This window comes from Raphanus sativus, chromosome 6 (assembly GCF_000801105.2).
Source record: "Raphanus sativus cultivar WK10039 chromosome 6, ASM80110v3, whole genome shotgun sequence".
NCBI lineage: Eukaryota > Viridiplantae > Streptophyta > Magnoliopsida > Brassicales > Brassicaceae > Raphanus > Raphanus sativus.
Window position 1 is genome coordinate 20,433,851 of NC_079516.1, and position 27,113 is coordinate 20,460,963.

Here is a 27,113-nt window from a genome sequence, read left to right on the forward strand (position 1 = left end):
ATTTATATTAAAGGATGTAAGCCCTAGTTAAATGCCTAGCTGTCTTCAATCTTCATTGGATCCCTAGTCGCTGGAATCGATTCTGCAATGCTATTGATTTCTCCTTTCCGTAAGTTGCAGGACCATTCGGTTTGTCTTTTTCTCAGTTTTGCGTTTTACATAATGTAGCCGTTGGTTGACTATTTGTCTGAGTGGGCTTTTGTGCTGTCTCTTGCGAGCCCATATTTGTAAAGCTTGTCTCAGCCTTGAGGAGGTCGAAGCCCATTGCAGAATCTACTGGAGTCTTCTTGTTGCTCTGTTTCAGAAACAAAACATGGTGTTTCTGAAACTGATTTCTCTTTCTGTTTCCAGACCATCTGCTTCCTGCCATTGTTGTCTACACTGCCACCCTCTCCAAGAACCTGTAAAGGTGTGGCCTTTGTTTCACGTAGACCGCGTTCTCTTGCATGTTGAAAAAGACTGAAGGAAAAAATCTGCACCAATTGCAAGATTCAAGAGTGGAATGGACCAAAGTTTCTGAATTTGAATCAAAAATATACTCCCTCTATTTGTATGTAAGTAGTTTTAGTTAAAAGTGTCAATATAAAAAGAGTTACTATCTTTGAAAAAGAACATTTAACATAATTTCAACCAATAAAAAAACACGTATTATTGAATTGGTTGCACAATATCCAATTAATAAAAAAATTGATTTGGAATATGTAAACAACTTACACTGTAAATCGATTTTTTGTTGGCTAAAACTACCTATATATTGAAACAGAGGAGTTTTTCTACCTTAGACCATCCGCAACACGGGCCGTAGAATAGTTTTTAAGGGGTTGGGGTCCACCAAATTGAGAGAAAAGAGAAAGATAGTTGCGAATGAAGAAACGAGTTCCGTCCGTTTATACACTTTTTTGCGGACTCCACGACACGTGGCGGTCCGTGATTGGTTCCATATTTTTTAATCAGACAAACAAAAATTAAAAAAATATATGAGAGTGATTGGTTTGGTTGTAACTGTAAAAAATTTACTGTTGGATTTAAGCTGTAGAAATTTTTGATTTAGCTTTAAGTGATGTAGATTTAAAATTTATTGCTGCAGTAACATATTTCCTACAGCAAAAAAATGAAGCTTTAGAAAATAAGGTAGTTACAGTCATTTTCTTTACATTTTTGTTGTAGCTTTAAAAATAAATATAAAATATGATTGGTGATTTTAAAAGTTGTAGGTAAAAATTAAAGCTAAAACCATCTCCTACAACCCAACCAACACTACAAGAAAAATGGGTTTTATTAGCGGATGAAAAACGCTATCTATCGATACGAAAGCAGTTTTAGAAGCGCTGTATCATCGCCCGTCATAGTAGGTCAGTCACTTTAGATAACGGTTTTTTGCAATGCTATCTTATTGTTACATATTATAGCTCTTTTATGTCTGAAATATAATATTCTTTAATAGCGTTTCTTTTTTGTTATTATTTGCATAAAAAATTAAAAAAAAAAAAAAAAATTATATACGGAAATTAAAATTATAATATTAAAATTGATTTACAGATAAAAATTGAATTACAAAAAAAAAGAACTAAACCCAATTTAAAAGAAAACCTAATCTAACCCTAATGGCTGCCGTACGAGCTGCTCCGTTGCCGCCTAGCTACAGACCCAATGAACACCAAATCACCAGCCTCTGCTCATGGCTCTTCACAACCACAGATCACCATCTCTGCTCACGGCCACGTTAACCAGCTTCTCTGTCGCCTCCTCGCTGCAAGCCCGATGAACACCTCTGCTCACGAACACCAGCTTCTCCATCTCCTCCGAGCCGTAAACCCAGCGACCACCACATCTGCTAACAATCACCACATCTGCTCAAGATCCACTACTTTTAAAAAGAAAAAAATTCAGATTTAAGAGAGAGAGAGAGAGAGAGTGAAACGTGACTAGTGGAAGTTAGAGAGGACGGTGACGAATGGGAGAGATGGCGGTGGTCCGGTATCTTCAGATCCGGGGTCGCTGGGCTCGGCTCCACCTCCAGATTCGTGTGTGTGTAAGGAGGGATGAGGAGAGTGATACAGAGAAAGGAGATCTGTGTGTTACATAAATCGGAAAGTATGTGTTTGAGACAGTGAGAGAGAGAAGGAAAATGATACAGAGGAGGAGAGGAAAAGAATCGATAGAGTTAGAGAAGTGAGAGAGATGTGTGACAGATTGATTCTTAGCCATTGATTTATTTAATCCAATGGTCAAAAATAGTGATCAATGATTCCAAGAATCAACCAATAAGAAAATAGCATGGAGATAATGACTTTTGACCTTTAGATCATAATTAATCAACGGTCCAAGAAAAACAACACATTTATTTTATCTATAGTTGTTTTAGAAATTATTTGAACTTAAAAATTGGTTAATATATTTAACATTTAAAATATGAACTTGGATTTGAATTTTTTGGTTATATAATTAAAGAAAAAAAAACGATTTGGTAGTTTTGTGCTTGTGTTAAAACAAATAGAATTTAAATTTTCAAGGTTTTAAGTGTATAGGTTTTGTTTAGGGTTTAAGAGTTTAAGGTTTGTGTTAAAATTCTGTGACTATACATATAACAAATGTAATTTGGTTCTAACGTGTATTCTTTTAGGATTGAAAATTTAAAACTATTAGATATGAAGTTTAGGACTTTAGATCTAAAGAATATGTATGATATAGGGTTTGGATTTGATTTATATAGGGTTTGGTGTTTAATTTGGAAAGATTTAAGTTTATGGTTTTATACTTTATTTGGAGTTTAGGTTTTAAAATAGTATAAAAATTATTAGTGAATTAGAGTTTAATGTTTGTGTTAGAGAGTATAAAACTTGTTTAGGGTTTAGGGATTCAAAAGTCAAATATAATGTTTTTAATTATTTGCTATTAAAAATATGTTATTATAGCGTTTCTAAATACATCATTCTATTATAGCGTTCCTAAAAATACAAACGCTATCTAAAACTAACGGATATGTCAACCATAGCAGAAAGCGAAAAAACGCTATCTTGGTCTGCTATTAAAACATATTTTTCTTGTAGTGCAATCACACCATATATTAGAAACCCAAACGAGTTTCACCCGTTAATGATGCTCTTAGTCTTTGATGATTTCATTTAAAAGTATGCAATGCATTTATTGCTAGGGAGTATTAAGCAAGCCCCAAGAAATGCATCAAACCCCATGTTTCTACGGCCCATGATACTAGGTTTCTTGCAAGGATTTCATATATAAATGTCACAAGAAACATCTATCTGTAACTTTGCCTACACAGCATTACAGCTAGGGATGAGTAAAATATCTGTAAATTTTTATTCGGTGTGTTGTCTGCTTCGATTCAAACCAAAAAAATTAGAATATCCGTAATTTTAAGAAATAAAATAAATATTAATGCGTAATATCCATAAGAAACGAAACAAATCACAAATGCTAATATTTTTGAGAACGGATATCCGATTTGATCCGTTATAAGCATATATACATATATTTAATGATTTATATATGATTTATATAAATATTATATTTTATATAAGTTTTGCAGTATTTTTATTTACTAAATTTATTATATCAGTGATTAGAAAAAATGTTATTTTTGTAATTAAATATTATTATTTTATATTATTTTGGATTCTTTATTTGTTTTAAATTTATTTTTATTTTTACGGATGAAATTAGATATCCGGTCAAAAATCTAAAATTTCTAGATATCTGGATGATGGCAAATTGAACCTAATAATTGATTAATAAACAAAATAGATAGGATCACGGATATCTCCGTAAACTTGAATATCCGATCCTTGTCCACCCCTAGTTACATAAGTCTCTCTTTTAAATGAACCAAATATTTCAACCCTCAAAAGTAATAAATAATACTCCCTCCGTTTCTTAAAGAGTGGTGTTGTGATATTTTTCACACAGATTAAAAAAGTTGTTGAAATATATGTAAGTTGTAATTAATTATACCTCTTTGACCAATAGTATTTTAGATAAATATTATTTATAAAATCAATGCAGTTTGCAATTAATTTTCAGCTGAAAGTTAGTATAATTTACATTGGAATTGTAAAGTGATATTCTTTGTGTAACAAGAAAATGAGATCAGAATGACACTTATTATAAAACAGAGAGAGTAATAAAACAGTTCGGACAACGATAGTGAAAGAAAAGTCCTACTCACCAACAAAAAATCTTTAAGAAGTTAAGTGCATCCGTACATATTCCACAAAATTTGGTCGTGAATATCAACTGTGAACATGTAATTATGTGTAAGCTTCGCTTTATTTTGTCTCCTATCGAAATAGAGGTTGACTGGCATTTGGTAAGTAACGTAGGTAATTTACAGGCTGATAATATGAGAGAAAATGTACTATAACTTCAAATATATATATATACTAGATTTTGACCCGCGCTTTTGAAGCGCGGGATATTTTACGATGAAAAATTTTACTAATAATTTAACAAATATTTTGGTTATTTTTAAAGAGTGTGTATTTAAAATATTTTTGCATTTAAATCAGTATTTTTAAATTCAACCCGATTGTGATTATACCGGTTAATCCGGAGATCTGACAATTCAATTTATGTTTTTAAAATATTCATATTAAAAAATCACTAAAACCCGAGACTAACCGATTGAATTGATGGATGACCGATATGTAATCTAATTGGATTTAAATTGTAATAGTTTCATAATTTATAATCTTATAATCGAAATTTTAAAGTTCACTATTTTGCAATTTATGAAATTATGACGTTTCTATAAAATTTTAAAGAGAAAATGATAGATATAAAATAACTAAGATTAATTATTGTATTATTTGGAAACATTGATAGTAGTATAAAAAATATATTGTTTGGAAATATTGATAGTAGTATAAAGAAATAAGTATATTGTTTGGAAACATGGATAGTAGTATAAAGAAAGGACCATTAGTGACTTAATGTATGTTTAACTATAAAGTATAAAGGTGTATTTAATTTAAAAACTTACAAAATAAATGTTAGGTCCAACAGAATGTTTCTGTTTTAATAAGATAGATTATATATTTTTTTTTTCTTATAAAAGCTTCAAGCATATATATGCATTGAAACCTCTTGGATACGAAGATGCGACCGATCATAGACAAATAAAGTTTATACTTTATACATTCGAATACTTTTCTGTCAATCTTTATAAAGCCATTTTCTATTAATTCACTTCATACTAAAAACCCTAGATCATCTATATACCAGCTCCACAATATAAAAAATAGTCATACTACCTTTTAATTGTGACATGTTTAACTTACTGAGGGATATTTATTAAAATAAATAGTAAATAAACAATATGATAAATTATGGATACCATTGATACACATCTCTTCTTTTCTCTTTTTCTTCTTCTTCTTTTCACCAAATCTTTGTTTTTTCTTGGTACGTACAAACATACACCACTTCATCTCAAAGTAAGGAAGAAACAAAGATTCATGGCTTACGAAACTGAATTTAGAAGAGAAGATGGCACCGTAGAGAATGAGGTGACATCGTGCTTTTTACTTTATTTTTGTTTTTGTTTCTATACTTTGTTTCTGTTTTTATTTTTATATTGTGTTAATATTTCTGTTTTTATACTTTGTTATTGTTTCTGTTTCTGTTTTTTATTATGTTTTTATTTTTGTTTTAGTGTTCCAAAGGTGAAAAATAACGACGACGGACTGGTAGAAGCATCGATGTGTCGGAAAAAAAGAAGAATTGAAGAAGATGAACTCGCCGTCTATATTTTCGGTGAACGAAATAGTATGCTATATATTCTTTAGTGTAGCTATTTATGCAAAAGTACCATACTATTCGTGACATATTTCTATACTATTTCTTAAACATGTAATAATCTGGTTACTGTCAATATTTCTCAGCAGAGAGAAATTGTTAATATTTATGTTAGGGTATAGTTTTATCATCTAAGTTGAGTTTCACTAACTCATCCTGAATTATTGAACGAGCCCGTACACTTTAAAAGTACTATACTATATGCACCATGTAGTATAGTATTATGAACCTGGTGAATGTCATTATTTGAAAACGGGAAAAACTGTTTATATCTCGGATTTAAGTTGACATTTCCAGGTTAGGGTTTAGTGTTATCATCTAGATGGAGTTTCACTAACTCACCCTCGTTGCTCCGTTACTTGTCTTAATGATATGAATTCATCTATGTCGTAGTGTCAATCTATTCTATTCAATAATATATTAATATAGCATATATTTAACCTTCCTACTAAAGTCCTTTAAATTATTGAATGAAACTTGAATTTATTTTATAGTACACTGTAAACGTAATATACTATATCCACTATGTAGTATAGTATTATGAACGCATGTGATTTGTATGTGTGTGATGTGGCCTCATTATTAGCCATATTTAATTTGAGTAATGTGACATTACCTTCTTCCTTTCACCTGCTACCTATATGAAAGAGGGTCATAACCGGATGAAAGAAGACACAATTGTTAGTTATTTAATTATGTCTATAGACATTCATTTAATTTCACTTATGATTTAGGTTATTCAGTAGATAAACCTAATAGAAAATAGTAAAATGAAAACATTTTTGCTGTGTTAGAGCATAATTATCCCATGGCTCTTTAATGGACTTTTTAGGGATTTTTTTAAAAATAAAATTTTTGACTTTTTTGTCTGAAAAAAAATCAAAAATGAACCATGCGGATCTTCACATGTTAATGGAGCCCGCAAACGGTGCAAGAAACATTTCAAATTCGATCCTTATTTCATTCTTTTGTGACCGATTCTTGCCATTTTTGTGGGACCCACACCATTAGAAACTCATTAACCAGTTAACCACCCGCGATAATGGTGACCTTACATATAGAAAGTAAAATAGTCAAAAATGTAAGTAGCATTAATTATTGACTTTTAGGTCCGTCAATCATGACTCAATAGTCATTAGTTGCAATTTTTGGGATCATCATCGAGAATTTATCAAAGATTGCTACAATTCTAGTTATGTACGATCATTTATTTATATTGTGTTATGAAAGATTACTACATACAGTATCTAAAAACGTTTTTCATCATTTTCACCTTTTCAGAAATATTTAAATTATGATTTAATTTGTTAAAATCATGTAACCATGTCTGATCCTGCTACAGTTCATAAATCTCTTATATAAAAATTGAGAATAATTTAAAAAATTGTAACTTATAGTTTTTATTAATTATAAAAGAGATTTGTTGATGTATTATTTAGTTAGGTTGTCTAACGTGGCATCTTAAAAATCGATTGAATAATTTGTAAATCTAAAATCGATTGAATAATTCGCTAGGAATATTATGTTCTTTAACATATACGACCATCATATGTTATAATGTTCTTAACCGGTTAATTTATAATGTTATGAACCGAATGTTAGATTGATGAATTAAACGCTTCTTCTTCTACAATGGCCAAATTAAGTCTCTTCCTCTTTTAATATCCGTCTTTTTCTCCTCTTTATTTTGTTTTATCTATATATTTCCTCCTCAAACGATTGATTATCCTTTTTCTCATGGATTTAATTATCTAATTATTTCTGAGTTGTTTAGATTCATAAGTACATAAGAAAGCCTTCATCTACTCTTCTCCAATGGTGCAAGCTTGGACCTGTCTTTTCTTCACTGGTCTCAACATCTTTTTGCAGCTCAAGCTCGTCACATCTACTCAATTTCAAAAACTCACCTCGTCTCAAGGTCCAGAAAGTCACGAGACGAAGCCTCTGAAGCTTCGGAAGCTCGCCTCTGCTCACCGGCGGTGATAGTTAGTTACATGAAGGATGTTGCCAAACCATGACAGAGAAGAGACGATGTGTATGACAGAGAAGATTGTCCTTTTTATCAGGTTTTGTTTTTTAATTTTGTTTAGTTTAGTAAACCCATTAGAATTGGTAAACCTATTTCAACTTATGAAACAATTTTAATTTGTAAAGCAATGATTTTGTAGACTGATTTTAATTTTGCATTTCTGAAATATTTTATTTCTATTTTCATTGATAATTTTTATAAACTCTATTCTCTATAGTTTAAATACACAACTGTCTACATTTGAGTGGATGGTACATCATGTTCAAGAATATTTTATTCATTATACGAAATTACAACTATATAAACTTTATTCTTTATATTGACAAAAAACTCTACTCTCTATAGTGATTAATACTATGAACACTGATAGAATGAAGAAGTTATAAATCTAATATAAATTAGTCATATGTTTTGTTCGATGATGATAAACAAATAAGGTGAATAATATTTTTACCCATCATGTTTATTGGCGGATGTTAATGTTTTCCGGTTTTGTATTGTTGATGTTGGTTTTATGTGGCAGTTATGTTTTAATTGAACCGAAAAAAATTCAAAAAAAAATTTGGTTGGTATACATATTAATCTTCGATGAACCAGTATATCTACTTGGAGGATTGCCTTACTAGTTGCTTGTGATGTTTTCCTTATTAAAAGAAATAATTAAATACTATAAACTTAAGGGTCAATTTGCTGGATATTCATAAGGAGCACATAAATGAAGAATATAGTCATGCTACAATGATACTTTTTTGATGTGAAAGATCTATACTATTAAAGTAGCTGACACTTTTGGAACTTGCCCCTGAACTTTTTTAGTAAATGCAAAACAGTTCTACTTATTTACAAAACTGCATATTTCATTAACTTTTTAATTCAAACGAAATGGGCACCCGAATTTGTTTCAATGGGCTTCAAATGTCTACCTAACCCATTTTCGATTTTTAAACTAACCCATTTAAATTCTGACCCTATACCCTAAACTCTAATCTAACCCTAAACCCTATATACAAACCATCCAACCCTACGTTAATGCACTATTACAGTCGAAAATAATTTTATGAACCATAACTCAATTGAAAATAGTCCAATAGTAATACAAATCTATTATTTGTTAACCTGTAGTCACATATTTGTTTTGTAGACCATTCAGAAAAGCATCAAAAATATTCAAACCAAACAATGTCAATGATCAATTGAAGTTCACGGTTTTGTAATGTCAATGATCAAGCATCAAAAATACACGGTTTTGAATCCAATTGGAAGTTCGGGATATTTGTTTAAAATATAGCATTGAATATTCTCTCTAATAGTTCTATATTCTCTGTAATTGATACCAACTATTAATTATCAGAATAACACAATATAGAAACAAATATTAAAAGATCTTCCGATTTAATGTCATCGATTCAAAAGTAGCAACATAAAAACAGAAATTTATTATATTGTGGCTGCTTTACGGGATCATCACGCACAAAATCTAATATATGGTAACTAATTAATTAAATTTACCAATTTTTGAATCCTAAAAATAAATTCGATTATCAAGCAAACCCGAAAAAGATCACCGAATATACCACGAGCACAAATTAATTCTATTTTCCAAATACTAATCCTAAAATATAGTCTAACAGTAAATAATATCCCCCAACTTTCTCCCCAAGTTTCTCATAAACCTAATCACGTTACTTATTATTTAAATTAAAAAACAAAACTACAATCAGTGTAAACTACGTCATAACGGGTTAAATAAATTAAATCATATTACAGGTTAGAATTATTTAGAGTCTTCAAAATTTTATTCATATTTAAAATAACAAAAATAAGTCATATAAATAAATTTAAAATAAATTTCATAAAAATTTAAAATATATAATTTATCAAAAATCATAATTTTTATTACGTAAAATAATTTTTCCAACAAAAAGTATTGTTTCCAACAAAACATATACCCACCATATCTTTCTGAAAAATCTTTCACATTATTAATTATTTGAAAGCATTTATTAAATTAAACCTCAAAATAAAATCAAGTCTAAATAACAAATAATTAAATCAATGAAATCATAATACGGGTCTGAATTATCTCAAATCCTTAAAAAATAGTTTCATTTAAAATAAAAACTAAATCATATAAAATAAATTTAATAAAATTATAGAAAATGTTTGAAATGCACAAATGAATTTTTCAATACAAGAATGTTGAAAATATATAAAATATCTTATTTAAATTAAAAAATCAGTGTAAGATAATTTTAACTTTGGTTTACATAAATAAAATCATATTACGGGTTATAATTATTCAGTTCTTAGCATTTTTGAAAATTTTGTTTCCTAAATGTTTATACCATATCTTTCCAAAAAATCTTTCATGTTATTAATTATTTGAAAGCATTTATTAAATTAAACCTCAAAATAAAATCAAGTTAAAATAACAAATGATTAAATCAACAAAATCATAATACGGGTCTAAATTATCTCAACTCATTAAAAATAGTTTCATTTAAAATAAAAATTAAATCACATAAACTAAATTTAATAAAATTATAGAAAATATTTTGGAACGTACAAATGAATTTTTTAATACAGAGAGTGTTGAAGGTATAAAATATTTTATTTAAACTAAAAAATCAGTGTAAAATAAGTTTAACTTCGGGTTAAATAAATAAAATCATATTATGGGTTAGAATTATTTAGAATCTTCTAAAATTTAGTCATATTTAAAATAACAAAAATAAGTCATATAAGTAAATTTAAGATAAATTTCATAAAAAAAATTAAAATATATAACTTATCAAAAATAATAATTTTTATTACGTAAAATAAATTTTCCAAATTTTTATGTCAAAACAAATTTTATGTCAAAAGTCTAATAACATGATAGGAACAAATTTGTTTTGACATAAAAGTACGATTCATTTAGAGTTTTGTAGAAATTAATTTTAAAAGTAACTGTACAAATTATTTTTCTGCAACTAATTGTAAGTTTAATTAGTATAGATGTAGTCCCTAATAAAAAAAAATTTACAATACAAACATTTTTGTATAGATTAAAACGTGTTAGACACCTAAAAAAAACTTCTAATAACAAAAAAAAATTAATACACTTGATATATATATTATGTCAAAACAAATTTGTTACAAAAAAAAATATTACGTAAAAAGGAAACATACCCGCCCTCTGAGGGCGGGTCAGGCTCTAGTTATGTTTAAAATGGACAATTCTCTGCTTTGTAGCGCGTGCGCGTGGAAAAAATGTACAAAATGAAAAAATGCGAACCGTAGACTATACTATATTCAATATAGAATGGTCGCATTATCAGACACACAAATGGCTTCTAATTACAATATGTTTTAAACTCCCTATTTCTTGTTGCACAAGTTCCAAGTGGTGTAGAGAAGTTTTTGTAAACCCTAAATCCTAAACCCAAACCATATACCCTAAACCCTAAACCCAAACCATATACCCTAAATCTAAATCCTAAACCCTAAACCCAAACCATATATCCTAAACTCTAAACGCAAACCATATACCATATATCGTAAACCCTAAACCCAAATCCTAAACCCTAAACCCAACTCCTAAGCCCTAACCCAAACTATATACCCTAAACCCTAAACCCAAACACTAAACCCAAACTCTGAACCCTAAACCCAAACCATATACCTTAAACCCAAACTCTAAACCCAAACCATATACCCAAACCATATACTCTAAACTCAAACCCTAATGCTAAACCCTAAACCCAAACCCTTATCCATTATGTGATTATGCTATATATATTATAGTATGGAATACTCGAACACACCCACAAACTTTGTATATATTCTCTAAAATTTTCTTATATAGAGAGAGATGATGAACATCGACGGTGTTGGAGGACAAAACAGTGTAACTGATGAAGTAGAGAGTAAGAAAGACCAGGAGGTAGAGAAAGAGATACAAATTACAAAAGAAGAGAAAAGAAATGTATCATACTATACTATAATTTAAAACAGTATAGATAACTTAATACATAGAAATATCACGATGTAAATCAGCTATAGATTCAGAATAAATGACAGCGATATACCACGATAAATGAAAAGGAGGGGGAGAAACACTGCAAAAGAAGAGAGCAGGAGAGGAAAGAGGAGGAAACACTAAGAAATTGTTTCTATTCTATGTTATCAAATAGAATAGTACAACACAATAGTAACTGTTTATCTTCTCCAAAAGTTTTCTTCTCTAGCCGTCGTCATTTCTACTTTTTCTTAATGACTCTTGCTCATAATTTTATTCTTTAGATAAATTATATATGATGTGATACAGTTCTGTTCCATTTGTAATTCTTACTACAACAAACAGACTATTAAAAAATATTGTCTATGAACAAAAAAAATCATTTGTGCAATGAAACACATGCGCAGGATAATTTTGTCATTAATACATAATATACAGAGAATATTATAGCCATCAGCTTTTTATGGATATAGAGTTAATATTTTTTCTACTATGTACATGGCTCCAAATTTCCCTAAACTTAATACTCTTAATGCTTAAATGTCGAATATAATTGCATTGATACACAATTCGCTATGAGGTAAGTATGAAAAATTTATATTTAAGATGCAAAAGCTTTGTCACCAAGACCAGAATTGATAATATTTTCTAGGGAGTTAAAGAAAACTATAACAAGTGCAAATCATATTAGTTAGTGGTATTTATCAACGATGTTAACCTAACAGCTAATCCTATATAAACGATGAGTATCACAAATACGATACCATCATCTTTTCAACGAACAAAACAGCCAAAAATCACAATTCTAATTACAATTGTTTCCAGCCCAACGTATAAAATGATTATAAAAAAAATCAAAATTATGTGTATATATATAAAAAATCAATCATATATATCTTAAATTTATCAATACTATATTATTTATTTTTTAATTATATAAACTCATCATAAGTATGGCAAATGTTTTATCCTAGTTTGAATTAAAGATCGAGATGCATGAACAGTACGGGTTGATTACAAAAGAATCACCTATTTACAAAAAGAAGCACATATACTCTTATTGTAAAGAGTTTTCCATATTTGATTTTTTTTGATTAACAGGAGGTGATCTGGTGGCCGTGGTCAACCGATTAATCCTTCTGGATCCGAAACCAATCTGCGTTTGTATTTTCAAAAGGCCTAAATCATTTCGTGGTCAGCGCGATTCAAACATGGGACCATATTTGAATTTCTGAAGAGTTGATTACAAAAGAATCACCTATTTACAAAAGGGAAAAAAAATCGAAGGGAAACACAGAAGCGTATTTGAACCCTGAGCAAGTGAGCAGTTTAGTCTAGTCTTACATTTCTAAACATGAGGTTTTTAAGATAGTGAATAAATTTATTTAAATATAAATATTGACTATACAAATGGAAACTGTAAAGTCAAATATAAACCCTCATTGTCTTTTTCTCTGTTAGGAATCATGTCCCTCTCTCCTTATTTATTTATTTTTACTTTTAATACATCATTTTGTTAAATTTTTAAAATATATATTTTCCATCAATTCGACTCTTTTACGATATAAAATATATTATTTTTCAAAATATTAACTTTATAATAAATTTGACCATATTTCTTCTTCTTTTTTCGTCAACCCATATTTCTTTTTTTTCTTATTTTAATGTTCATTTTACATGCGTGAGGAATGTTCTAATGTGAACTGCATAGATATTTGTGCAGCATGATGACGTTGGTAACCCGTCAGCATTTAGATTTATTTTCCTTTCAATTTTTTGAATTTAGTTTTGTAACATATTTTGTCGTATTTAATATTTAACTTGTGTTAAAATTTCTTAATTCGTAAATTAAGTTTGACCTCAATTATAAATCCGAATTCATTTAACTTTTATTTTTTATCAGAAAGCTTCTTAACTTATAATCAAGACTTGGAATATTAAATTTCATAAATTAACGTCTGATATTGATAATTTGTTAGGGTTGAAAAACAACATGCAGGAGTCCACCACGTGCCAGGTCATGTGTCGGTTACGGTCAAATGCCGATGCCGGTAATAACACGTGTCATCCTAATAACCTCACGGCATCCGCCTCTGTTATCTTTATTGTTTTGATTTTTGACTGGATCTTCCTTCTTCAGACAACGAATATCGGAGACTGACTGTTCCCGGTTACTGGTTTAACCACAAAACATTAGTCATCGGCTTCCTCCACAAGACGTTTCCACTTTCTACCACATCTTTAAAAGATATGAATAGTGACTTTGTTGGCCTTACTTTAATGCCCCCAAAAGAAAAGTAGCATTCTAAAAGAACCCCAATTGTACCTCATGTTGATCAAATGTGGGGGCATGCATTGTATTGATAAGAGTCACAAAGACTTTAAAGAAGTTCAGTTATGGTAAAAATGGCTTTCATTTTATGTTTACGATGTTCATTTAAGCAACAAAGCCAAGTAATGTTTCCTTACTAGACGCCACTTTTGTAACTCCCATTTGGGAAGTAAAATGCTTTTGGCCAAGTCAACTTTATAATATAATACTATATATTTCGATTTATTTTTTTTTGGTAAAATATTTCGATTTATTTATGCTTAAAAAGTTATTCAAATCCGAAACCTTTTAATCATTCACACCATATAACCAGTTCATTCAACCTTTTGATTTTTATAAAGTTTTGTTATAAAATTCAGATTCTAAAATGCCACTTTTACTGTAAGACGTATTAAATAATATATATTTTCAAACGGCATAAATTCGAGAAGACCCAAAAGTCTTAACATCAAAACGTATAGACCGACTAAAAAATCATAAACGCAAAAAGTTCGTTTTCTTTTCTTTCTTTCATCTTCTTCAAGCTCTTCTCTTGTATCTTCGTTTTTTCTTCAATACTTTGGGTTTTGCATCTTTTTTTTTTCATCATGTCTAATGAAACCAAAGATCTGAACAACTACCACTATACTTCATCGTATAATCATTACAACGACATCAGTAACCAAAATATTTTGAATCTCCCTTACGTTTCTGGTCCATCCAGTTATAATGCAAACATGATCTCATCACAGATCGGCTACGATCTACAGTCGAGTCCTCAAGGAGTGTACGAATCGGGTTTCGAGCTCTCGCCATCTTCCACCGAGTTTTTTAGTTCTTCGTTTGATCAAGAAAATGGGTTTTACAGTGCTTTTAATTATAACACTAGTAACAAGAGTCAAGAAGTTGTCGGTAGTGGTGGTGCAATCATTGACAGTAAAACTAGGGGTTCTGCATCTCCATCTTCGAGTGAGGCGGATCATCATCACGGCGAAGATTCCGGAAAGAGCCTGAGGAAAAGAGAAGCTGACGATGGAGGAAAAGATGATCAACGTGCTCAGAAAGAGTAAGTTTTATAAGTATTTTTAGAAACGAAACTTTCATATATTTAAATAAGATAGAAATCACATGAATCGTGCACGAACTTTTATTTTATTTTAATTAAAAGATTATTTTCTACTAATCATACACCAAAACCTTAATTATTTGAATATGTTTAATGCATTTCTTATTTTATCTAGCTTCAGGGCCAATCCAAAAACCAATTTCTCGAAAATGACTTTCTTTACTTAATCAAAGTAGATGAAGATTTTCAGTAGGGAAATATTTAGACAAATAAGATGACACCTTTTAGAATATTGTACGCCTTGGTGCGAAATGGTAGACATGTGAACCTCAGAATCTCTTGCTAAAGAGCGTGGAGGTTCGAGGAATGCTTCTTCGAAGTTTTATTTTGATGAAATTCAATATGCTTGTGAAAATGTAATTAATTAACGTAACATGTTTAGCTAGAATGCTAATTCTATGTTTGAAAGAACGGCAAATAAAAGTATTTTTAATCACAATATATAGTATATATGACATTTTAATTGTAAAATTGTTTATTCACTATTGCTACCCCTTAAATAAAACAGAATGACGAATCCCATTTTGATAGAATACCAACTAAGATTATTTTATTACTTATTATGATTTATGTCCTACAAATCATCTGGTGCTTAGCATTATTAATTACAAAACTGTCCCTCATAGCTAAGCATTCATTTAATTGATCAATAAATATATGGCTCAGAGTTAAAACAAAGATGAAAGAGGAGAAGAAGCAAAGAGAGCCACGAGTCTCGTTCGTGACTAAGACCGAAGTTGAACATCTCGAAGACGGCTATCGTTGGAGGAAGTACGGCCAAAAGGCTGTCAAAAACAGTCCTTATCCGAGGTAATTTAACCGGCTATTATACTTTATTAAATATTAATTATATAAAAAGGTACAATAAAGTAATGAAATGTTGAACATGCATGTAGTTTTTAGTTTAGCTTTTAGCTTTCAAGTTCTTTAAAATCATTACTTTCTACTCGGTTTTCTAAATTATTACGATACTCTACATAAAATAAGGAATTAGTGTTTCCTAACATTTTCTTTTGATTTGCACCAAATTTTAGCAAAAAAAAAACATTTTCTTTTGATTTGGAAATCTAAAACCTACAGAAACACGATTTTTCTTCTTATCTACATCCATACAAGGTCTAAAGATTTCTTTGTGTGTTGTATTTTATACAGTATATGTTACTTTTTGGATTTATAACTCGCATTATAAATCCTATGCTATAACTGTATATGTCAATTACGAAAACAGGAGTTACTACAGATGCACGACGCAGAAATGCAATGTAAAGAAGAGAGTTGAGAGATCTTACCAAGATCCAACGGTCGTGATCACAACGTACGAAAGTCAACACAACCACCCGATCCCGACCAGTCGCCGTTCCGCAATGTTCGCTGGACCCGCCTCATCTAATTACAATTCAACCTCTCTATCTTCGGTTTCTGATTTCATCATCAATACTCCAAGAAGCTTCTCACGTGATGATCTCTTTCGTGCACCGTACGCTAGTATTAGTGTAAACCCTAATTATGAGCAACAACAAAACCAAGAGCTTCAGCATGACTATGAGCTTTTAACGGACATCTTTCCTTCAGTTTTCTTCAAGCATGAGCCTTGATGATATAGTTGTACTATTATATCTGATCAAAAACAAGTTGTACTATTATATAGAAGCAATATGGAATGCATAATAAGTGATGGTGTTATTTAATTTTACATGCATATATGTATACTTTTGAGACTAAAAGATTATAATTAATGTAGAATTGTTAGGCATGCATATGGAGTCTCTTTCTAATTATTAAAATAAATTTCTTTGAATAATATTATATGAAAAAACTTTTATATGGACACTAAAAGAAAACATACCTTATAACGGGGCAATAGAAATATATTTCTCGTAAATTTACGAGTAAATTACTACAACTTTATAATGAAACTGAATTTCATCGTAAAGTTGTAGCAATGTTACAAGAAAATAGTTTCGTTGTAATTTACATGTAAATTTATGTCGATTTTACGAGAAAGAGAACAAGGTTCTAACGACAAAACATGTTATCATTAATTTTGGTGAAAACGTGTTTTGAGCGTGCTTTACCAAACTGATTTTGTTGTAAGCATTCTCAAGTCGAGCAAGTTAACTTCATTCCATACTCTCGGTTTAGAGATTCTGGAAAAACTTGATTAGCTAATATCAAAGTTACATCTCGTGGACGAATAGTTGCTGGAGAAAAAATTCATTTGTAAGAAGAAGCGTGTTTCATTAAAGTCGAAGTATCTGAACAACAAACTAATTACATCTTTCTTATTGATCCGGATACCCATTAAAATGAAGATCTTCCCGACAATATGACATATGAAGCAGGTGAAGACGAGTTCCATCTGAACAACAAACTGATGACAATCTTTTTATTGATCCTGATAATCGTCAATATGAAGATCTTTCAGTCTTTCAGACGATATGTTGTTTGTTATAATACTTATTCCTTGGGTTTTAAGTATTTAATTAGAGTTTAGGGTTTAGGGGAAAATGTGATAAAGGGGATGATGGGGTAAAAGGGTATGGTGTTATATAGATAAAGTGATTTGAGGTTTAGGAATTTGATTTTTGGTGTTTAGATATAGACCTAGTAAATTCATCGTAATTGAAAACATGTGTCTGGTAGATTTTTTGTAGTACACTTCACTTGTAAATTTATTGTAAATTTTTTTGTTGTAAATTTTTTTGTAATGCTTCCTTGTAATTCGTTGTAACTCTAAAAACGCGTACCTGGTAAATTCCTCGTAAAACTAAAAACCTGGACTGGTAGATTCTTCGTAAAATTATGATGACTTTACGAGAAATATTGTTTCCTTATATAAACTCGAAACATGAAAGAGGAATGCATCCTTCATTCCTCTCAAATTACTCCTTCCCTCCTCCTCTCAAAGTATATTTTTTTTTAAATATTAGTTTAGGTTTTAGATAATTAGTTTAGGTGGTTAGTTTAGATAATTAGTCTAGATAGTTAGTTTAGATAATAAGTTTAGGTAACAGAACTATATGTTGACAAAAAAAAGGTATTAGAACTATATTTAAATATCAAGTTTGTATTTTAACGACTGATTAGATAAATATATTTTATTCTCAAATAATTTTTATATAACTAACTAAATTAATATGTTTCTTTTTTCAAGGTGGTTCCTAAAAAGAAGGGATGAACGGTGGGAATAAAATCCATCAAGAAAGTCGCTAGGGCGACTTCGTCCTATTCTTCGAGGCGGAACCTATGGACGAAGTACGAAACTTTTCGGAAATGAACACTTCTAACAAAAAATTTCGACAGCGTCCTTCCTTAGCTTTTTATTTTTATTTTTTTACTGTAAATTTAAGTATTATATTACAATATTCATACAGTTTAAAAATATATTTATATTTTATAATTTAAATATTTTAAATTTTTAATATTTCGTAATATTATAATAATACGGCAATGGGATGTATATTCTTTGTAATGTTTACAAGGATTTTACAAGAAAACACTTGTGAAATCCTCGTAAACTTTACAAGGATTTTACTAGAAAACTAGGTGTTTTGCCCGCACATGCGGACATAATCGTTTTACTAATAGTTATTAACATATATATTATGATTTGAACATCATGATAACTTATTTTTTATATTCTTAGTTATTTTAGTTTTCTTCGATTTTTATTTTGGTCTACGTCTCCTAAACATAAAAGAAAACTATAAAACTATGAGAGCATAATTACATATAAAATATTCTACGCAATAAAGTAAAGTAAAAATGTGTTAATTTTTCTTAATCTACTTTGTATTTTTGAATCAGAAACATGTATTAAATTATAAAAACAAAACACTAAAACACATAAAATCCAAATAAGAAAAAAATTAATAAAAAGTAAACAAAAAACTAAAATTCAATGATAATTTAGAAAAAACTTAAAAAAAAACGAATTGAGATAATGACAATATTTCATTGGTTTACTTGATCAATAAATACATTGATTTATCTTAATATTTCATAAGCTAATCTTTGATAAAATAAAAAATAGATAATGATAGTTTTATTATTAAAGTTAATTTATGGTTAGTTATATAATGATAAAACTAATTATTCATTAAAATATATATCTATTTTAGCTATTTGAAAACTAAAACATTAAACACATGTTCATAACATGATTACATAGATAACTCTCTAAACTTAATATCAAAGCATATTTTCTTATAGATTAAACAATAGTAAAATATACACATGAAATAACTACCGAAATAATTCAGAATACCTAATTCATAATTTCAAACCCCATGTAATAAAATCGATTGGTTCAGTCTTTCAAACTCAAAGAAAGAAGAAAAACATATAACTCCAACCAAAAGAAAACAAATATCAAAAGTACATAAATATAGATGTCAAAAACTATAATCGAGACAACTTAGAATGAATGAGAAAACTGAAACTATAGAATTTAAAACATATTACATCATATGATAAATAATAATTGATCCTAGCTTGTTTAAAATAATTATAATTGTAATTCCAATTAGAAGTTTGAAATAGTTATATCATTTAAATTAATAAATTAATGATTTAAGTGAAAAACTAATAAGAAGCTTATGAAAGTTAAAATAATTATAATCATAATTCCAATTAGAAATTTTGAAATAATTATACTATTTAGTTAATAAATTAATTAGAAATTTCGAAATAATTATATTATCCAAAATTAATAAATTGATGATTTAATCTAAAAACTAATAAAAACATGACAAATAAGCAATTAGCTAAAATCATGGAGAATGTAACAAGTAAGCAAAATCACTTCATAAATAATAGTATAGATACTTGTAAATTCCGTGTAAAAATTATAATGACTTTACATGGAAATATTTCTAAATTCGTCGTAAAATGTACAAGCATTTAAAGATAATTTTATAAAAAAAATAATGAAGCATAACTACGAAATTACAAAAAAATCATCACTTTTGCTTTTACGATGAATTCATTTCGTCGTAAATATTATGAGAAAACTATGACAAATATTTTCTACAACGAAAGATTTACAACGAAATATTTTTTCTTGTTAATTCGTTGTAGCCCTCCTATTACAACGAATTAACAAGGAATACGACACTTGTGATTAATATATTTTCTTATAGTGGGGATCTCTCCTTTTTTATTACTTGATTTATGTACCAACCAACTAATGAGGAAAAAGACATGCCGCCATATCTAAATATAGTCGATCAAATTAAACTTTGCGGTATTAAAAACTAAATCAAGATCTCCTTTTTCATTACTTGATTTATGTACCAACCAACTAATGAGGAAAAAGACATGCCTCCATATTATCTAAATATATTCGAACAAATTAAACCTGTGGTTAAAAAACTAAATCAAGACTAGACAGATATATCGAACTTCATATGCTTGATCACCTCACTTAAATATATATATATATATATATATATATATATATGAATTTTGAATAAAATCAATTTTATACTTTTAAGCTTTTAATATATTGTACGTATATTCTCAACTTGCATTTGGTTTTTTTTTTGTCGCTGATTGTATTATTAAGCCTTTAAAGCAAAGAGTTTCGAACAATGAGAACCAGCAAAACAATATAGAAAAGGGATACACCAGTAGGGATCCAAAATAAACTAACACATCTATTTTGCGTATGGATGACTAAAGATTTTTCATATAAAAGCTTCATATTTGTTTCTGGAATAGACGACCTCAAAGGAGATAACCTTCATATTAATCCAAAAGCACCACGTTTCAGAGTGAGTTGAAAACGATTGTCATTCTCTTTTTATTACTTCAGTAGGAACCAACGAGATAAGACAATTCTCTATTTTGCTCTATTATTAGAGTCAAAGAGATTACCGTTCCATAGAACTTCATGCTGTCTTTCGAAGTAATCATAGTTTGCAGCAAGAACTCCATCACCATCGAATGAAGAACCATTAACGATTGAAGCCGGTAAGACCCGTCGCCACCATTTGCAGTAGATCTGTCAATTAACTTTTCTAAACAGTTCAACTGAACCGAAAGTTTTATTTTTCCAAACCAATTGGAAGAAGCATACAAAAGAACAATGAAAAACCTTGCCAGAATCAAAATAAATTGGCAATAAAACAACGACTGGAAACAAAACAGATCCAAGAAAGAGATGCAAAACGAATTAAACAAGTCGATGTCAGAGCTAGAGAAGCCTCCGATCATCGGCTTGAAACTATAAAAAATCTCTCTTTTCTCTCTTGACGGCTAGGGTTTATTGAATCTAAAACCAATTATTCTTCTGACTTGCATTTGGTTTTGCACGCTTTCTTCTCATATATATTCCCAACTTGCAGAAGTTTACTCCTTTCATAGTGAATTATCTGTTTCTTCTCATAATTTAATCTCTACCCTTCTTGTGTTCAACAATGAATCAGAAGGCACAAAAGTCTCTAAAGGGAAATAATATGCAATAAACTTCCTATGTATCTCTCATGCAGCTTGATGGAGAGTGGAAGCTATGAAATTTCAAGATCAAGGGTTTGATCGAGAAGCCGGTGACGTGTTCTTGAAGGTAACTTCAAAAAACGGAATAAAGGGCGATACTCTTCGCAGTGTTTGTTAGAACTCTTAGGTTTGCGAATATTTTTCGCAGTGCTTGAGAAAGCTCTTAAAATAAAACTGAATTCTTATTGAAATCAATTTATCTTACAAAAGCCATAAGAGAGTTCTTTATATAGGATTCTTAAACTGTCATTAAAATCTTTAACCTAATAAAAAGGCAAAACACAAATCTTAAGTAAAAAGGAAATAACTAGAAAATGGAAACTTGTTGTTTAAGCTATGATGCTGCTGCATCACAGCTCATGCTCCACAAAATTCTAAAGAAGAATACATTATGCGTTGTCATATACATGGTTTTCTATAAGAGTAGTCTACTACTACAAGCAAAGAAAGATGATAAAGTGGAGATATTATTTAGGCTTTTGTAGCTTGTAAAAGTACTAACTCTGGGGTTTCAATCTTTCCAACATAATGAGCTTAATTTTGGATACTTTATTTTGCAGTTGCAGCCATTGAACAAAAAAACTGGTAAGCTATTCTTAAACTTGTAAAGAAGGACAAACAATCAAAACAAAGAGAAAACTTGTAAAGGAAGCAACGAGTTAGGAGAATGACCAAGTTGGTATGTCATTGGTCGTATCGGATCAATGGTACCAGAAATCCCATATAGATGAGCCACCACGAGTCTGTTGTTCCGATACCGCAGCTCGTTGGTGAGCTTCTGTAACCGTGGCGGGATTGAATTGATTAACCATTTCCTATGTATCTCTCATGCAGCTCATACTCCACAAATTCTAAAGAAGAATACATTGTGCGTTGTCATATACATGGTTTTCTATCAGTCTCCGGTAGCAATATGTGAGCTTGTGGTTGGAATTTCTTGCAAGCAGGAAGTGGAAAATTTAAACGGTGAAATCTACAAACTAAATGAGGTTTCATGTGTCTTGACTCTGGTTTTCACAGCTATTATTTGGCAAGTCTACTTAACTGCTAATTGTGGGATTGATCCCAGGGTCATCTTCTTTGTTCTCCAATGCTATAACAACCGTGGGACAACTTAATTTGTTCCGATACTAGCAGTGATTATGAATGACACAAAATAGAGAGTGTATATGATTCAGAATAGTCTGTGAGTAGTTAGTGATCTTTTAAGTTATTCCTACAAGAAGAGAAAGCAAACATATAGGTTAATGCATATGTCACATATATTAAGCTTTTGTCTTTGTTTGTATTTTGATTTGCATAAAAACTACTGCTCCTTCATGTATGCCAGAGAAATATATACAGAATGAGCAACTTCAAAATTATCAGCTAGAGACTCATTAAGAGTAGTCTACTACTACAAGCAAAATCAAGATGATAAAGTGGAGATATTATATAGGCTTTTGCAGCTTGTAAAAGTAGTAACTCTGGAGTTTCAATCTTTCCAACATAATGAGCTTAATTTTGGATACTTTATTTTGCAGTTGCAGCCATTGAACAAAAAAAAACTGGTAAGCTATTCTTAAACTTGTAAAGAAGGACAAACAATCAAAACAGAGAGAAAACTTGCAAAGGAAGCAACGAGTTAGGAGAATGACCAAGTTGGTATGTCATTGGTCGTGTCGGATCAATGGTACCAGAAATCCCATATAGATGAACCTCCACGAGTCTGTTGCTCCAATACCACAGCTCGTTGGTGAGCTTCTGTAACCGTGGCGGGATTGAATTGATTAACCATTTTCTGAAGTCTTGGTTCGAGACCTGCGATGAAACGTGCCACCAGCTGACGCTCAGATTCATGTATATCCTCGATCCGAGACCTCAACTGGAAAAACTCGGTGGCGTATTCATCAACCGTACGTGATCCCTGACGGATGCTGTTGAACTTTCGTAACAGCAAGCGGTTGTAGTTGTCCGGAAGAAAAACTATCTTCATGTGTTTCTTCAGTTTGTCCCAAGAGTCAAGCTTCTCTTTGCCGTAAGTACGAGAGCGTTTGAGCTTGAACCGGTTCCACCAAGCTGCAGCGCAGCCGCGAAAACTTGTTGCTACTAAAGACACACGATGTTCCTCAGGTACTTTCTTGAAATCAAGAATCTCTTCCACTGCAACCAACCAATCAAGAAAGGCTTCTGCTGATGAGGATACTCCATGAAACTCAGGGATCGAGATTATGAAGTCTGAAGAATCCCAACGATGATGATGGTCTCTCTCTCTGTTATGATGGAGAGGAAAAACATCTTCATTAGACGAAAGATTGTCATCTGATTCGGTGTCTGAGCAGTCAGTGACGACGAGAGGAGGGTCCTTGCGATCTTGAGAAACTGTTGGAACGTCGTGGTCAGCTCTATTGGCTGATGGAACAGTGGTTTGTATTGCATCGGCCACTATTTGGGGCAAAGTGGCTTTAAACTCTTCACAAACTTGGTGTATGACATCAGCCACTCTAGTTTGTAAAGTGGCTTGAAGATCTTTGAAGGTGTATGGGAAGACGATGCTGTAGCAGAGCTGAAGTAGTTTATGAAGTGTGACATGAACTACTACATCAGAGAGGCGGTTCGTGAGAAGCATGTATCAAGACCGATGCATTAAAAGAAGATTTAATGAAGAGGGACATTAAAGGAAGACTTGAAGAAGAAGCAATCGATCTAAAGAGAAAAAGAAAGATTGGCTTATTCGCTGAAGTAAAAAAAATGGAAAGTTTCCATTGGGTAGTTAGATTAGATCTATGGCTTCCTCAAAGATATATAAGGAAGCCGTGGCACTGTGTTAAGGTTTAACACACAGGGAGAGCTTTTAGCAATAGAGAGTTTTTGTACGTCCTAAGAAGGAGAAGCAAAGCATCTAGGGGTTAAGAGCTTAGGTGGTTCAAAGTCTGTCTTAGATCTCTGAACGAGTTGACTAGCAAACAAGTCGAGGTTTGTCTTGAGCTTGTTTGAATTATTGCTTTTAATAAGAAGTTGTAAGAGCTTTTAAAAGAATAAATATAGTCGTATTTCTTGGATTTGAATAACCCTGTACTACTGTGTGTTCTACATAGCATAGCTTGTTTATCTTACATTAACAATTGGTATCAGAGCGGGTATCTGTACTTTGTTTATTTAAACAGGTAGATCCTGCGGAGTAAGATGGATAGCTATCGCGAATTGGTGATAAGTTCCAAGGTGATCCTTGAAGTAGGAAACTATGGATTCTGGAAGGCGCGCATGAAGGCTACAATCAAGGGCATTGACCCATTGGCATGGAAGGCTGTGGAATCTGGTTGGAAATCACCTGTTGCAAGAGCCGAGGATGGGACAGATGTTCCAAAACTGGAGGAGCTCTGGACTGATGATGAGAACAAGATGGCTAAGTTCAATGCTCGTGCACTAACTGTCATACATTGCAGTGTAGCAAGGAAGCAGTTTGAACTAATTCAAGGATGCGAGGCAGCAAAGGATGCATGGGATATTCTGCAGAAGCACTTTGAAGGAACCTCAAAGGTTCAGAGTTCTAGAAAGGATATGCTTGCAACAAGATTTGAAGAGCTAAAGATGGAAGAGAATGAATCTGTTGGAGATTTCAGTTCAAAGATTAGCTCACTGGCACAAGAAGCACTTACACTTGGGAAGAAATACAAAGAGAAGAAACTTGTGAAGAAGTTCCTGAGGTGCTTGCCGTCTAAGTTCATGGCATACAAAGCAGCTATGACCGTCTCCTGTAACACTGACGAGATGACATTTGATGAAGTGGTTGGAATGTTACAAGCTCATGAGATGGAAGTGGCTGGTGTGTCTGGTGGGATGAAGGAAAAAGGAATTGCTCTTGCATCAGTTGAAAAGGAGCATATGGATGATAATGATCCTGTGAGTCTTCTGGTCAGAAGGTTTGATAGAACTCTACGAAAAGTGGAGAATGGGCAGAAGAAGTTTGGCCAAGGTAGGAAGACGTCCGAGCCAGAGAAGAACTACAGGAAGAATGATGCTAAGTGCTATGAATGCAAGGGGTATGGTCACTTTCGAACTGAGTGTCCCACAGTGAAAAGAAGAGAGATTCAGTGCCATAACTGCAAGGGATATGGACACACTCAAGCTGAATTTGAGTCGGATGGTAGGAGAAAGCCGGAAAAGTCCATGATAGGAATCAATGACAGCGAGTCCGACAGCGAGAGTGAAGAGGAAGTGAACAACTTTGTGGCATTTCTAGGAATCGTGGAATGTGAGTCAGGATCTGAGAGTGATGTTGAGCAAGAAAATGACTTAGATGAAAGCTACAAGGAAGTTCGAGAGACGCTAGTGAAGCTGGGAACGGAGAATTTGGCATTGGCTAAAGAGAAGGCAAGACTGGAAGTTGAAGTACAAGTGTTGAAAGATGACCTCGACAGGGAAGCTGAGTTGGCCAAGGAAAGTGTGAATCTGATCAAAGAAAAATTGGTTTTGTCTAAGCAAGCGGACGAGCTCAGAGAAGAGTTACTTACTGAAAGAAAGAAAGCAGCAGATCTTCAAGCTGAATTGGATCAGCAATATCGGAAGATTAAGATGCTCACGGGAACCAAGCAACTTGACAAGATTCTGAGCTGTGGAAGAACTGAAAGCTCATCGATGGGACTTGGTTACACTGGAAGACAGAGTAGTTCAACAGGTACAACGCGCTTTGTATCTGGAGGTTTTGCGCATGCTGAAGAAACCAAGACACAAACTACTCCAGCTCAGATGAGTGGATGTTTCTTCTGTGGAAAGTTTGGTCATTACAAGAGGTATTGCTACAAGTATCTGGAACGGGTCAAACAAGTATGGAGACAACACAAGTTTTGGAGAATAGGCAAAACTTCTCGAGGCTGGATGAAGAAAAATGACTTGTACCCTAAGATAGTGACTGAACCAAGAAGTACCGTTCGATGTAACATGGCACGAGTGGCGAGTGATTCCGAATCCGAGGAACCATGGTACTTCGACAGTGGGTGTTCGAGACACATGACGGAAAACATTGAGTATCTAGACAAAGTGTCAAAAGTAAAAGGAGGAAAGGTAACCTTTGGAGATGGAGGTTGTGGTGTCATTCAAGGCAAAGGTACAACGTGTAACTCAGAAGTACCTAAATTGGTGAATGTCTACTTTGTCAAAGGATTGAAGGCTAACTTGATCAGCGTGAGTCAACTGTGTGATGACGGACTCACGGTGTGCTTCTCAGCAATTGATTGCCGTGCAATAAATCAACATGGTGTAACAGTGCTACAAGGTGTGAGATCTGGCAATAATTGTTACATGTGGGAAAAAAAGGTTAAGTGCTTGTCAGCTCAAGGGAATATTGATCTATGGC

The 27,113-nt window shown here is 31.6% G+C and overlaps 1 protein-coding gene and 1 long non-coding RNA gene across 2 annotated transcripts; one reads left to right on the top strand and one right to left on the bottom strand.

Moving 5' to 3' along the window:
* Positions 1-1,495: 1,495 nt before the first annotated feature.
* LOC130495885 (uncharacterized) lies at positions 1,496-2,498 on the bottom strand. The gene is made up of 2 exons (XR_008934863.1): positions 1,927-2,498; positions 1,496-1,831 (listed from the first exon to the last, which is right to left on the bottom strand). It is a non-coding gene; the product is annotated as an uncharacterized LOC130495885 (long non-coding RNA).
* A 12,137-nt stretch (positions 2,499-14,635) lies between these two features.
* Positions 14,636-16,890, top strand: LOC108852896 (WRKY transcription factor 8-like). The gene is made up of 3 exons (XM_018626372.2): positions 14,636-15,220; positions 15,947-16,090; positions 16,509-16,890. Exons 1-3 carry the CDS (start codon positions 14,763-14,765, stop codon positions 16,873-16,875), a joined length of 969 nt encoding a protein of 322 aa, XP_018481874.1. The 5' UTR covers positions 14,636-14,762; the 3' UTR covers positions 16,876-16,890.
* The last annotated feature ends 10,223 nt before the right edge of the window (positions 16,891-27,113 follow it).